Here is a 15,830-nt window from a genome sequence, read left to right as displayed (position 1 = left end):
CCTCCTTGTTGTGGCACACAGTGTGCCCCTTGACTGCTCCTTTTCCTCTGACCATGAATGTATAATACGGCACGGGTGAGGGAATGCCCTCCCATAGATTACACTGGCAGACATGTATTACAGAAGTGACCATGCAAGCATCTGCAACCACTTCTGTAGTACTGTGGTGGAGGTTTACTAAGATTTTACACCTTATTTGTATCACTACAAGGATGCAAATGGCCACAAAATCTTTTTTTCACAATTTACTTTCCAGCGCTTGTTTAGCACTGGAAATAACATGAAAGTAACCCAAAGCAGCGCACAGCTCTGCTGTGTGTTACTTAGAGCCAAGGAGGTGTACAATGGGTGGAGCAAGGGCGTTCCCATGCAACCACCAAAGTTTCTGATGCTAAACCCAATTTACTAAACAAATTAGACTGGGTTTAGCGTCAGAAATCTGCGCCCCTTTTAAAGTAGATGCATGGAAGGAGAAATGCTTTAATTTTTTCATCCTTTTCATACTTTGCATGTGTGCTGCACTGTACAGCACGCATACAAAGAGGAAAAAGGTCTGAAGTAAGTTTCAGAATAGTGTTTGGTACTGGAAGGGTACCCTTCCAGAACAAAACCTAGGCTAGACTCATGGAGACACCCTTGCAACCCGGCACAAAGGTGTCTACATGGCGCACAGGAGCTGATCTCAGCACCGGCGCTGAGGAGACTGGAGGAGAGTGCCTTATTTTAGCAAATTTGGCGCTCTCCTTCTCTCTCCGTTTCAAACAACGCAGCGCAGTATTTACGACTGCTGTACGTCGCTGTGTGAAAAAGTAGTACACCTCCCCTTAAGTGCCTGGGGGATGCTGAACGAGGGCTCACAAGCCGCTGAGCCACTGGTGCATTTTCCATAATACGGTTCCAGGTTCTGTCTTAATTGCGCCATTGTGAATCTGCATTGCCTGCTCATGCTGTACAGGAGGGGACAGCTGAAGTGAAGTGGAATGGTGGGAACAGGGGCGGCATTCATGTTTACAGATGGCGATTATGCAAGTTGAAATAGAAAAAAGCAGATGTCCGAAGAGCAATAAGACCCATTTCTGCCGAATCAAAAAAGCTTGCATTAGCAATTTTTGCAATAGGTGGATGAAGAAGAAACTGGCTCTTAAACTGGACGCTGTCATTTTCTAATCATAATGCTAACATTCAAAAAAGAGTGCTCATGATGGGGGATAATTCCTATTCTGCTTTACACCTACTAGGAGTCTGCTCCAGTCACATATGCACTTCACTGCTCTTTACTATGGGGACTCCTGGTCTCATTTGGCATATACTAATGATGTATACTCATGGTCATATCATCTAATTCTACATTAGTTACGTCTTTACAGCACTGCACACTTCCAGGACTCTTGATTTTACTGGCATACACCATTGGTGTGTATTGAAGGCACTTAGACATTTTTACACTAGTTACGTAAGCACTGTACTGCATTTTATCATGTGCACCATTGGTTTTACTGGTGAATAATAATGATTTTTATTGGTAGTTTTATGATGTTGTAATGGTTTTAAGTAACTAAGCAAAATAAATCAACTTGCACTTGAATCAAAATAGACCAAACCTACCCAAATCAGCGTAGAGGTGCTTCCCATTACTTTGGTCTCCCTAAAACAAAACAAAAACTTTATATTTTATGGAAACAAATGTTAGGATGTCAAAAGAAAAATACATCTCAAGAAGAATCAACACTTTTGCAAGCTCAGTTGTATTCATTGCATCTAAAAATATATGTATTGACATGCACAGTGGTGTATTCATGACATCACGGGTAAATTCATGAGTATTGGTGCACAGCATTCCTAGCATCAACGGTACTTTCATTACATCACTTTTGTATTTGGGCCCTCACTGGTGCTTTTCTTACATCACTGACACATTCATTACATCAGTGGTGCTTTCATGAAATCACTTGAGGTGCCTTCAGCAAATGCAGTGCTTTGCAGCAGGTACTAGCTCCTTTTTTACATCACTGGTGCATACTTGACATCACTAGCTGACAAGACATCACTGGCACAGTTTTTACATCAATTGCATAATTATAACATCACCACTTTAGCAAATATGACATCGCTGGTTCATTTTGACAACACCAGTACATTCATAGCATTGCTGAAGCATTTCGACATCACTGGTTTACACTTATCATTAATGGTGCATTAATGGTGCATCAAGGTATCGCTAATACGTTATCAAGGTATTGAGGTATCGCTGACAAGGTATCAAGGTATCACTGACAATTTAAGATGTATCGCTGACACAGTATCAAGGTATCGCTGACACGGTATCGCTGTATCGCAGATGCAGTATCAAGGTATCGCTGACACGATATTGATGTATCGCTGACAAGGTATAAAGGTATCACTGACAATTTATAGATGTATCGCTGACACAGTATCAAGGTATCGCTGACACGGTATCGATGTATCGCAGATGCAGTATCAAGGTATCGCTGACACGGTTGATGTATCCTTGACAAGGTATCAATGTATCGCTGACAATTTATAGATGTATCATTGACACAGTATCAAGGTATCGCTGACACGGAATTGATGTATCGCTGACAATTTATAAGTATATCGTTGACACAGTATCAAGGTATCGCTGACACGGAATTGATGTATCGCTGATACGGTATCAAGGTATTGATGACATGGGATCTCTGTACACGACAACCCTGACCGTTAGGGCAGTGTCGTCATCCATACTAATAATATAAAGAGAGAGCCCAAACCTTTGAGGCGGGTAATCTCAGGAACCACAGCACCAATCACAACACCCAATACAGCATTGGAAAGGACAGTTGGAGCAGATGGACATAGGCTATACAGCTGGCCACCATATACATTAGAAGGGTAAAAGAACCTTAGGGGCAAAGTAGTCCCTTGTGGGCGTTCTGCAGGGGGCGTGTGCATACAGCGATAAACTAAAGCCTTCAAAGTACTTCATTGTGGGCGTGGGCGTTGTGCTGGGGGCGTGGCCATACAGCGCGGCATTCGCTACATATTACAACGCCATTCCGAAAATAAAACCCTTCACAGTACTTCCTTGTGGGCGTGTGCGTTGTTCTGGGGGCGTCGCCATACAGCAATGGCCGCGGCATTCAAGCGGCATTCGGATGAAATGGGGCACGGAAATCCGGTAAAACAAGCGTTCACAGGCCTCTGTTGTGGGCATGTGGGGGCGTGGCCATACAGCAATGTGCGCGGTATTCAACGGGCAATCGGCAAATATGGGGCGCGGAAATCTTGGAAAACAAGCGTTCACAGGACTCCGTTGTGGCTGTGTGCGTAGGGCTGGGGGCGTCTGCAGACAGCGATAGGCGTGCCTCAAACCAAGATGGATTCCACCCCTTGCGCCAAGCCTTCTGGGTGCGACTACCGTTACAATAACACTGGGCGGTGCTTTTGGTGATTTGCGGTGTGTTCGCCGTTCACGCCAATGTGGGTCGTGGAACTGACAACACAGCGGGCAAACACGTCAGCTGAGGCACATATCACAAGGCTGGAGCCTCACACTGGCTGCAGAAGCGTACGTCCATGTTGCACAGCAATGGAGAACTAACTTTACCCTATATGCACAAGTAAACGGAACAGGTAAAAGACGACGTGCAAGGTCATTCTTAAAGCACCCATCTAAGTAATCTTACCTTTTCTGCAACTTACCTAATGATGCATATATGACAACCATTGCAGACACTCTATTTCGTACCCGGACAACGTCGGGACGGGCTGCTAGTACTCATGATATTACTGATACATTCATGACATCACAGGGGCATTTCTAACATCGCTGATGTATTTTAGTTTTTTCAACGTTTCTTTATCAAGGGAAGGTACATTGGAAAGAGAGGCATGTGGGACTTACATCAGCTGCGGCTTAGACTAGCCTGTGCTTAATTTGAGCATGGTTTCCAGTGCTCGGCACCAGCACTTAATCGTCAGCACCGGGGCCTGTGACTGTCTGCCACAAGGTGCCACTGTCTGGCTAATTTAGTGAAGACCACAACAACAGTTAATTATTAACACAATATACATTAAAAATTATTATTACTTGCCATCCAAGCCATTCTTACAGCTTTGGGGGCCTGAACTAGTCCGAACTGTCACACTTGTAGGATTGTTAATGTTAGCTTTTGTGTTGTTACTATCATTGGTAGTGCTGACAGGGTCAATGTGTGGTACAAGGTGCAGTGGCCTCCTGACGAGAGCTCTGGCACTTATATTTTTGCAAATAGAATGCACCAACAGGAAACAAAAAGAGATGACAGAGCTATTCATGAGGTATGATAAGCCTGACACTAATCTAATACATCAAAAGGGTACACAGAGGGTCACAGGACAGGCTGCTTGGTACACCGGTGGTATAGTGTGGACAGAAAAGGAGACAGACTGCAAGAGTGCTCTGTCACGTATAGGGCTGGGGAACACATGGACGGCATCTCAAAGAACTGAGCCCCAAATGTGGAGCAATATAAGTTCTAGGGGGGGGTTTGACAGTCTAGTAAGTCTGGGGGACGGCGTATGCACGCGAGACCAAACAATAATCTACTAGGGTGACCACTTGTCTGTCAATTACACGACCTATTCGTAATTTGAGCCCAGGGCTAGCTGTCCTTATTGTGGTCAGAACAGACAGCATTTGCTATACTTTCAGGATGTTCCATTTTACAGGTTTGTGGTATATTGTGCATCTTGCAGCTCCTATGATGTCCTTTTAACCCACCCAGCACTTGGCAGAGCAGGCATTAAAACTGGCCTCCAGTACTCTAAGAAACGTTGATGTGTTCAAGTGCAATGAAAGGAAAAGAGAAGTATTTTTCAAAAGAATGGATAACATTGTGGAACATTTGAAAAGTTCTCCCCTGTTGCCTGTTGTGCTTGTATTATTTTGTTTTTCAAATTTATATTAATTATTTGCTGTTTTTTTCTCATATAATTTGGCTCTTGGCGTTTTAAGCATCGACATTTTGATTTACATTGAGCATAGTAAATAATTGTAATGTTTTTCTTATTGTTGTTTATGGTGGACAGGGAGAATGATGAGCAGATGGATCGGTGGATGAAGAGTGTGGGTACAAATGTATAGGATGCGGACTGATAAATGGATACTGCATTGGTCAGGAAGATGGATTGATCTGAATAGATAGATAGATAGATAGATAGATAGATAGATAGATAGATAGATTGCCGCATTGATGGAGGGGTGGGTGAAAAGGTTATTGGACAGGGAGGATGGACGGATGGATGGATGGGTGGATGGATGGATGGATGACTGGGAGGATGGATGATTATCGAGGGATGGAGGGATGGATGGGCGAACGGACTGATCTGGGAGGGTGGTTGGATGCTGGTTGGTGTATGGATTGGTAGGATCTGATCACAGAGCCTCAGACCATGGCCTTTAATGCTTCCCATAATAGCAGTTGGGAGTGCATCGTCCTTACATTAATTTGAAAGGGTCAATATCCATCATTAACTAGGCCATACGTTTAGCATCCGTTAGCAACCATGCATTAAGGCTCCAACCCGTTGGCTCCCTTTGCCCACCAAGGTCAGGTCTGAATGTCAGTGGTGAATGACATGACTGGTCTCTGACAGGAACATGTATATTCATAATGCGCCCAAGGTTGAGAAGTGGCTTTGAGAAATAGTCAAGCCTAAAAAAAGCTGTGTGAGCCCCAGAGTAAACATGAATTATTGGTCATTATTTTGTGGAAGACAACAAGGGGTCAACTGGGCCGGTGTATAAACAAAGAAATCTATTTTAATTGTTTTACACTGCATTTGGCTTATTTTTTTTTATTGCTGTTGCCAGAACTAAATTGCACGCATCAGACCTATTGGTTTTGCTAATGCTGCAGTTTGACATCCAGTAGTACCATATCTTGATGCTACTACTACCCTTTCTAGGCTGGTGGATAATGAAATAAATGATGGCTGGTGAATGACTGCAAGTATGGATGGCTGAAAAAAGGACGGATGGTGGAGACAACGTTTGGATGGATGGGTGGAGTGAAAGGGTGGCTGGATGGAGTGATAGGGTGAATTGATGGATGAGTGAAAGGATGGATGAATTGATGCATGAAAGGATGGATGCTGGGGCATCGTGAACCCCCTACTTTATCAGCTACCGCAGGGAAGGGGTTCCTGATGGACCTGTCCTGTCTGCAAACTGGCAGAAAAAGCTGATTCAGTTAGTGAAAGTTTGGATGTCTGAGGGAAAGGGTAGATGGATTGATGGGTGAAAATATGGATAGATGAGTGAAAGGGAGGGTGGAGGGATGGAAGGGTGGATGGAAGAGTTAAGGAATTGATGGATGAGTGAAAGTGGGGGTGGATATATGGATGAAAGCTTGGATGAAAGGATGAGCTGTAGGGTGAATGGATGATCAGAGATAGGACAGATGGGAGGACAGGGAAGATGAACGGATGGGGGAAGTGAATGGGTGGATTGCTGGTGTGAAAGGTGGATGGAGGGGAGTAATGACTGATGAGTGAAATAATGGATTCATGAGTGAACTAGAGGATGGTTGAATGAATAGGTGGATGGATGAGTGAAAGAATGCATGCATGAGTGAAATATGGTGTATGAATGGATGGATGTGTGAAAGCATGTATGGATGAGTAAGTGAAAGGATTGACGAGTTAAAGGATAAATGGATGGATGAGTGGATGGATGGGTGGAAGGTTTGATGGAAGAATGAAAGGAGGTATGGCTGAGTGAAAGGTGGCTGGATGAGTGAAAGGAAAGATGGAAGGATGGATAAGTGAAAGGATTTATGGGTGAATGACTGAAAGGCGAGAGATGAGTGAAAGGTGGATGGAGAGATGGACATGTAAAAGGGTGCATAGATAGATGGATGGATAGGTTTGGGTATGGATGGATAGGTGGATGGACGGAATGGTGAAAGACTGAATAATGGATGAAAGAATGAACGGTGACAGAATGTAAAGGTGAAATGGTGAGTGTTAGCAGGTGGATGGAAAGTGATGAAAGGATGAATGGACAGATGTGTGGATGGAAGGGGAGGATCGTGATGACTTGCTATGTTTGTTTGTGCCATAGGAGCTTCGGTTTGAAGTGGACGGGTTGTATTTTAAATTTTCTGGCTACTCCCTTGCCCCAAATATTGTTGAATGCTGTCATCTGGTCACTGATTCGAAATATGACGCTTTCAATGAACACTATTCTTCTTAGCCCTGTAAGCTGAAAGGGTGCTTTCTGTTGCTTTCAGTGACGTCATATGCAGATGGCTGCCAAGGACGTCGCTATTTATCTGTGCACGCAAGTAGTCAACTTCTCTATGAATGCCTCATGGATCTTGTAGAACCCCAAATTAGGTCAAAGGGAAACAGATGTAAATGAAATGCTTCAGTGTATCCCGCACTGATGATCAGTATGCCTGGAGTTTAGAATACTAGTGCCACAATATGTGCATATATTCTTGACATAATGGGTGTATTCTTGACAATGGTAGTGCATTCATGACGTCAGTGGTGCACTTTTGGCATCAGTTCTTTAGAAATACCATCACTGTTGCATTCATGATGTCACCCCTGCATTGTTTATTTCACAGTAGCATTCATTTGCTTTCAAGTGAATGTCTATCATTAATTGTGAGAGATGAATAACAATACAGTCTATAAATATGTATGGAAATAAAAAGTAAATATATACAAAGGGTGGATCACTTTTAATTTGACAGAAGGGTTCAGAGGGAGGGTAGAGCATTAATGAATCCCTTAATCAGGGAATACTGTCTCGTACAAACTACGCTGGGGATGGCACCCTATGTTTCGCCTGATTCCGTGCCCTTGTGAACGCATGCTTTTGTCCCGGTTCAGATTGGGCTTGATCAGATGGGTACTATGTTTCCCACAAGGTCAATATGATTCTTCCAATATATGCATATGCGTTTGTGATCAAGTGTCTTCCCAGATTTTGCTGCACTCTGTTTTTTCTCGCTTATACACAATGCTATTTATTTATGTGCTACATAAATATAAATTCCGTAAGTGCAGAGTAGTACTGCTTTATTTGCAGCATTTAGATTGCCCTGATGTAGGTTCAGCTGTGGGCTACTTTTTAGAATGTGCTATACGGATGCATAATTCAATTATTTTTTAAATTATTGGTAGGTTTTCTTGCTTTCAGTTTCTATTTTCGGTAAATTCTGGTGGGGTTTTTTCAGTTTTTTCAATACCTTAAAAAACAGTGGTTATCAGTGGTTACACATTTTTGCGCCGTTAAAAACAACAGAAACAGTGTTTTTCCGGTATTTATGGAATTTTAATGAAAATTATTGCTTGCTTTTTGCAGTGATAGTACATGTGTATAATTAGCATGTGCACAGGGTATTTGAGGTTCAAATAAATTGTTACTGCTTCAGAATGGACTACAAAGTCAATAGCATTCTTCATTAACTCTGAAGATTGTAAAGATGCTTTCAGCATACCATCTGGCAAGTGACAAGGATCTCTTACAGGGAAGAAGTTCAGCTCAGGTATCGATTTTGACAGACCATCATACAACAGTTTCCCATACATAGCTGAATTACTGCAAATACAAACAATATCACTCCAATCTTTATTGAACTTGGTAGGCAACTTTTTTCAGCAGCATCCCAAGTGACGATGCGTTCTATTTTCACCAAACGTCCGGTGTCTTGTTTTCACCATTATCTCAGATGCTTGGTGAGAACATTCTTTTCACATATACCTGTCACTACATCTTGCATTGAATGTTTAAAGCTTGGGGTGTTTGGCAATTCACTTGAAATCAATACTGACTGACTAGAAAAGGGGACTGATGTATCAAAGGATTTCACCCATTCTCTGTCTGTGGGTAAATGTGATAGTACATATTAGGAACAATTCTTATGAAACCAGCCATTTTACCTATCAGTGAAATCAAATGTAGTCAAAATATCAAATATCATTTTGATATTTCCCTGATTCTCTACAGTTTATAAAATAACTAAATAAGACTAAAACATGCTTCTAAAGACTGCATCTTTAGACCAAAGACCACAAAACTGAAAAAAGCAGAAGGAAGAAGAGACAATGTTTTAGTGACATCCCTAAACAACAAAACTCAAGCAGAATAATGTTAGCCCAGTCTTTCTTGATGCTACCTTGTATAACAATGTTACATTGTATTGGCCCCTTCAGGAAGAAATAAAAATGTTTTTCACTCATCTTTTCCTTTCTTTGAATGCCACTTCGTTTATGGTTGCAAAGGTGTTTTTTCAGTGTTTATATGTTTACACCAGATAGCCTAATTATTGGTAATGGATTTGATCTTGTTGACATTTTTCACTTTGATTCTGATTTTTGATTTGTATTACAACCATGATGCATTTATATGCATATGTTGTATCTTTTATAATCTGCTTTTAAGTGATTGACTAAAGATTATTGAATTGAACTGAACTGACTTGAGAGAAGACACCTAAAGATATAATAACCATAAAGTTAGATGATGAATCTTAATTGAATCTTAAACAGCCTTTCTTCTATAGTCTGGATACACTTTGACAAGGTTAATCTATACCTTGTTCCTTCTCCTAACTTAATCATTTTCCATTTTTAGCAAAAATAAATATAAGTGAGTATAATCAATGTAACCAATACAATTAAATTACAAAGAAAATACAAAACTCACATCATTTTGATATACCAAATCCTGAGCCAGGATCGAGGAACATAGATGGTAAAGGCATCTGGTTGCCATTTTGCTTTTTTTCAATGTGGCTCCCATTACGACTCAGCCAGAGAGATATCCCCAGAGGAGTATCATTGCAGCCTATCCAGTCAGGGCCAGTGTTCCCACGCCATTGATTACTAGGTATGTGAACTCCAGGCCCAGTTTTAGCCAGTGTGTTTCCAACCTGATGAAACCTCTACAGAATGCGCCTGGGGCTGCTGGCAGAGGCATAATCATGTGCCTCCTCCACCCACTATAATACTACAGGTGGAGCAAGCAGCACTCCTCCTTCCCCCAGCAGAAGAAACACTCTTGGGTAAAGTCAGTTTTGCGAGTCCTTAATAGCGCTTTTTAGGGAATCGCTATTAAGGACTCGCAAAATGCCATGTAGGTAGGAATCGCAATACTTTTTGCGATTCCTTAATATTCCTTAATTGCAAATTGCGATTAGCAATCAAGGAATACCTTCCCATTCATTCCTATGGGCCTAAAGGCATGGCATTTTAAAAAAAGGAAAAATGTGCTTTTTCAAAGGAAATCGCAAATTACCACCAACTTGAAGTTGGTGGTAATTTGCGATTCCTTAAGGCAATATCGCAATTTGCGATGCCTACTAGCATAGCATTTAGGGAATCCCAAATTACGTTTCTCTAAATGCTTGCGCAAAATAAGGAATAGCAATTTTAGCGATTCCTTATTTTGCGAGTAGGTATTTGCCTTTCTACATTGGACAAAGCTGAATTGCGATCGCAAAGGCTGAAATTCACAGAACTTCAGCATTTGTGATCACAATTTGGCTTCCTACATCTGGCCCTCTGTCCCCAGAGACCTGATGCCACACTTCAGCTCCTACTCAGATTTACGACCTGCTTAAATCAACTGGTGACTCTTACCTGATTTGAGCCCGGAATCAGGATAACAAAGCAGAAAATGACTGGTACTTCCATGGTTTGTGTAGGTATTCCCCATTGAGGGACAAAACATCATGGTAGTCAGATTTAGCTCTAGAGAAACGTGCCAAAATTGATAATTCCAGCCCTATATCACAGCAACTTAAATCTGTTACTCTCCTTATGGCAGTCTGTGAGGGACAATGTGGCAGCCCCTTGGCTCAATCATCTTCCTAAAAAGTCCCACTGGAGAATTTCACGATTCTTCATCACAGAAAGAATGTAACAGTCACCTCAACAAATACCTGCAGCGTGATGTCTAGCCCCTAAAAGACAAGACATCAAGCTACAGGGGTCTGGTACATTTCAACTATCAGGGAAATATCAGGGAATTTCATACTTCTACCTGAAGTATGAAATTGCCCGAATCTGCCTGACTTCACAGTATAATTGAAACATCACATGACCTGAGACGTGAGGTGAATGTTCTTGCACTCTTCAGGAGATCATTTGGTTAGATGAGCAGGAGAGCATTGTCTACATAACAAATGTGAAGGCCAATTCTGTGTGGGCAATAATATTTGCCATTGGCATATGATATACTTTGAAAAGCAAGGCATATTGTGCTGATCTTTAAAGGACTCCTCCTTAGTAGAGAGAAGAGATTTCAATAGGTCAGTTTGTTTGAACTGTGAAGAGTCTGCAAGTGAGGACTTTTTCCAAGCTAATGGTAGGTCAGTGGCGCGTGTAAGTATTGTTGAAGATGAGATCAGAGTACAGTGAGGGAGCCTGTTGAATGCATCTTGAGCTTCAGTACGATAAGAACCTCTAGACAGCATTTTACAAGGTGAGAAGTCCATAAAACTCTTTTTTGAGTGAATTGTATATTTTACACAATCTATTTCACTCTGGAGGTAGAAAAGACTGTGTTTCTTCATTGTTTTTTCTGTGATTTGATGCAACCCAAAATTGTTCATTGCTGGTGAATAACATTTCAAATAGGATATGCTGAATTTGTAATGTTCTTTCTTATGAAACCAATTTTTTATAACTCTACAATTTCTTTTTGTACTGGTTAAATGATCAGTTTCACAATAGTAACGTAACGTGGGGCATAATTTGCCTTCAATCTAATGTCCTTAATTTCTGGATAGTAGCAGGCAATAATTCAGTAAAGATATTACCAACTCGTAAAATCTAACAGGGCGGGAGGGGTGGTAGCCGGTTTAACATGTTTTAGGTGTCTAACTGACAGGTCCTGGTCCAAATGGGAGAGCTGGCCAGGGCATAAATGGTTAACTTTTGGTCCTTTTGAAAAAATGATTTTATGGTATCCTGCTGAGTTTGAAAAAGTCTGATTTTTGTTTTGAAGAGAGTGTCACGGAGATTAGCCTTCTACACTGAGGGCTTTTACTCCAAATCTCTTTCTGCAAGTTAAAGTTGGCATATCTTAGACATCTGGTAGGAAGACAGAGCTTGAAAAACCTAAAATAGGAGCATCTTTGGGCCAGCTTGGCCAATGAGCCAACAGGCGCGTTGCAAATGGGTACAGCAGAACTCTGCAACTTTGATCCAGCACCTCTCCTCACATTCTCTATGTAGGTCACAAATTATCTGTGTTATGGAATTGAGAAAAAATGTGCTTCAATGGAAGAACACATACTTATAGAGCTAATTCATCAAAGAAATAACACTCATAAATCACAGTGTTTCACCACAACACAATAAGATGGAACTTACCCCAAAATCAAAACTTTTATGAGAGGCAAATGGATGGTTCTGATTAGCTTGCAAACAGCTGGGAATTTATAAAGGCAACCATATGCCTGGAATTCAGAAGTACTGGGTTAGTTCCTCCCTTCCCTCTACACCATCAGAGCTCCCTGAAAGGTTGATAGCTGTTCACCAGAAACAGAGGATCTCGCCAATGGAACTAATACCAAAAAGTCTTGATAGAAAATTTAATGAAATTGTTCAAGGCAAGAGTCCTAACCCATAACCCCCTTCCAGTTGACTATTTAGTCCAATCTGAATGCAACATGGAAGGTGCCTAGGCCTGATGCTACCCATTCTCCAGGTACATGCTTCCATCCAAAACCTCATTCTCTCAATTTCTTGTTTTAGTACAGGAGAAATCTGATACCCAATGCTCGAAAGGAGTTAAATATACAAGGGAGGGGCTGTTTATACTGATTTTAACTATTATGAGAACCTAAAAGCATGAAGCTGCCACATTCTCTTGTGCCTGATCCTTACTGTTCTTCACCAAAGGACAGCAAAACGAGTAGAACTGCGCATTGAATAATGATGCTCTTAAAGTCCTACTGAGAAGAAAAACAGCTTAAAGCCTTAAGTACCGAAAATAACTTGCTAGGCATCATGTAAAGAAGCGGAAAGGAACGCTAGAGAGGAACAGTAATATCTGGAGGATCTATATTTTTTATGAGGAGGTAAATAATATCAATGAGGAATTCGGATTACTGTAAATATTGGCGAACTTGACACCTATTATCTCAATGTCATCTACCAAAGAACAGAAGTACTATCTTTAGAAAACCAACAGAAGAAATATGTCCTTATACCCAAAAGTTCCCAAGTTCTAAGGAATTTAATCAAATTTTTACCTTATCGTCAGACATTCTAGGGGAGATTTACTACGATTTTGCATGTTACACAAATTGGAGTAAAATCTTTTTTTTTCAATTTACTTTCCAGCGCTAAACTTGTTTAGTGCTGAAAATAACAGAAAAGTACTGCAAAGCAGCTTTTTGCATTACATTGTGCAACGGGGTGTACCTAGGGTGGAGCATGAGCGTTCCAGTGCAATCACCAAAGGTTTCTCATGCTAAACCCAATTTACTAAGTAAAGCAGATTGGGTAAACTGCGCCCTTTTCAAGTAGGTAAGTTTCCGACTTTGCAAGTGTGCTGCACTGTAGAGCACGCATGCAAAGAGGGAAAAGGTTTGAAGTGAGTCTCAGCATAGTATTTGTACCCTTCCAGTATAAAACCTATGCTAGACTCACAGAGACACCCTTGCACCATGGCACAAAGGTGCCTCTGTGGTGCACAGTAGCTGATTTAAGCTCCAAGGCTAGTGAGAGGAGAGGAGAAGGACTTGGTTTAGTAAATAGGGTGCTTTCCTCCTCTCTCATTTTCACATAGCGCAGCATTTGCGGCTGCTGCAGTGCGCTACATGAAAAGTAGGTACATTTCCCCTCTGTATTCAAAGAAGAATAAAGTAAATTGATGGACTAATTTCAAATAAGAGGGTAGCCATTTATAGGACAAATGAAATGAAAACAAAATATGTAGAGGCCAGTAAACTCAAATGTGTCAAAGCGCTGAGCCAAAAAAGATAGCCTCCCAACCTGAAACAGAGCAGCAACAGATGACATAACCTATAATGAAAAGAGCCATGTTTCCAGATGTTTTTAAATGTAGAGAATCAATCTACTTACGAGATGTGAGCGGACAGTGAATTCCAAACTTAGCAGCGGCAACCGAGATGGAAGGTCCACCCCATTTGGCTTTCCGATACTTGGTAATAATCATCTTCCTACCGAGGGAGCATCTAAGAAGTCTGCATTGGATGTACCAGTGAAAAATGGATTTCAAATGCCTGGGCCCTTTATGGTACAAAGCTAGAAAGACCAGGCAGAGAGCCTTGAAAGTGATGGAAAGAGACAGACGAGAACAGTGAACAACAATCATTATGCATTTTACCTTGTCCAGACCTATGTAAGTTTAAACCTACCACATAAACTCACTCTTCTAAGTGTTTGTAAGCAAAGATTCACAAGATTTCTATTGTATTAAGACTCTTTTATGATGGCCGCTGAACATTATTAGCAAGAAAGGTATTGTCTTCAGGGTGCGGAGAGTTTATGGGAACAAGCAAGTCAGAAATTAAAGTAAACTAGCAAAAGCACGATACAAATGGAGAGACAGGACTATAACATTCAAACAGACTCAGTTAAGGATATGTGTGAGTTGGGAAGAATTCTCTAATACTGTTGAAAGGCTGATGTTATTAAGTAATATCAATTAGAAGTATTTTATCCTTTATTTGACGTTCTTGAGTAATTCCTAATTACTAACAACTTAGTACATTAAGGGAGTACCCCTTTCCATGCATATGACAGCTCCACGCCGTCATGAGCCACGGGCGGCGTGTACTCATGACGGTGTGGAGCCGTCATCAACTGCTGCTCCACCCACTCTCCACCTGCGCGGCACTAATTCCCCACCTGTGCGGCGAATTATTGAGTGGGCGGGGTCATGATGGCTCCACGCCGTCACGAGCACACGCCGCCCGTGACTCATGATGGCGTGCAGCCGTCATGAGTAAGGGAGCGCCACGCCCACCCCCTAGCCCCGCCCGCTCCACGGCCTAATTCGCGCTGCGGCGAAGAGTTTAGTTACGAAGTGGGCGTACAGGGTAACTTCGTTACAAGCGTAATGGATATCCCGCCCCCCAATTTAGAATTCCATTATATCCAATGTAAATTGTAATACGGTGGATGGGATACCCAGCATGTTTGTGACGGAGTAGCCCATCCGCCAAACCCGTAATCAGGCCCCTCATCACATCACAAATAGGTTACATCTTTAACTTTTATTTATACAATAGTACTAAATTCCTTGGGACCTTTAATTACATCAATCATACGTATTTATGCTTCATTAACAGAACATGAAGGTTCAACATTAAAAATAAAAGAACTGTAAGAGGCATGGCCCTGAAGGAGTGCAGTAAATTCTAAATAGCATCCAACAAAACTGTTATTCTCTAGAAAAGTTGGAATGATTTCGCAAAAGCATAATTTTTAAGGTTGATGTATGTGATCATGAGTTTAATTGATGGAATTAAAAATAAAAGCAACTGCAATATCACAACATATTAAAAAAAGGCCTAGGGGCTTGCTAATGTGAGATTTCTTGGTTTTGACGGGTTTCCAACACTAAAAGGTACATGCATTAGACTTCTCAGTGAAAGTGAGAAAAGCTCAGTCAAGAGTCTGAAATGCTATTGCAAAATTATATATATGATTCTAGGAATGCAGAACAGACTATAAAACAGAAAGGAACATGCACCATGCATCAGTCTTAATAGAGGGGCACAATGGAAACTGAATTGCTGCTACAAAGCACTGATGGATGGGTGCAGGTCAGGAAGTACATGAGAACTTTTGTG

The 15,830-nt window shown here is 41.4% G+C and overlaps 1 protein-coding gene across 1 annotated transcript in view; it reads right to left on the bottom strand.

Annotated features, from left to right (window-relative positions):
• LOC144782887 (transmembrane protein 272-like) overlaps positions 1 to 15,830 on the bottom strand; it is a 166,425-nt gene that overhangs the window by 96,168 nt on the left and 54,427 nt on the right. The window contains exon 3 of the mRNA XM_078662140.1: positions 1,606 to 1,645. Coding sequence (XP_078518266.1) covers positions 1,606 to 1,645 — 40 coding nt within the window. The remainder of the gene's footprint in view (positions 1 to 1,605; positions 1,646 to 15,830) is intronic.

Source organism: Lissotriton helveticus, chromosome 9 (genome assembly GCF_964261635.1).
Source record: "Lissotriton helveticus chromosome 9, aLisHel1.1, whole genome shotgun sequence".
In the NCBI taxonomy this organism is placed as follows: domain Eukaryota; kingdom Metazoa; phylum Chordata; class Amphibia; order Caudata; family Salamandridae; genus Lissotriton; species Lissotriton helveticus.
Note: the sequence above shows the minus strand (reverse complement) of the source record. Positions and strands in the feature narration are given on the sequence as shown.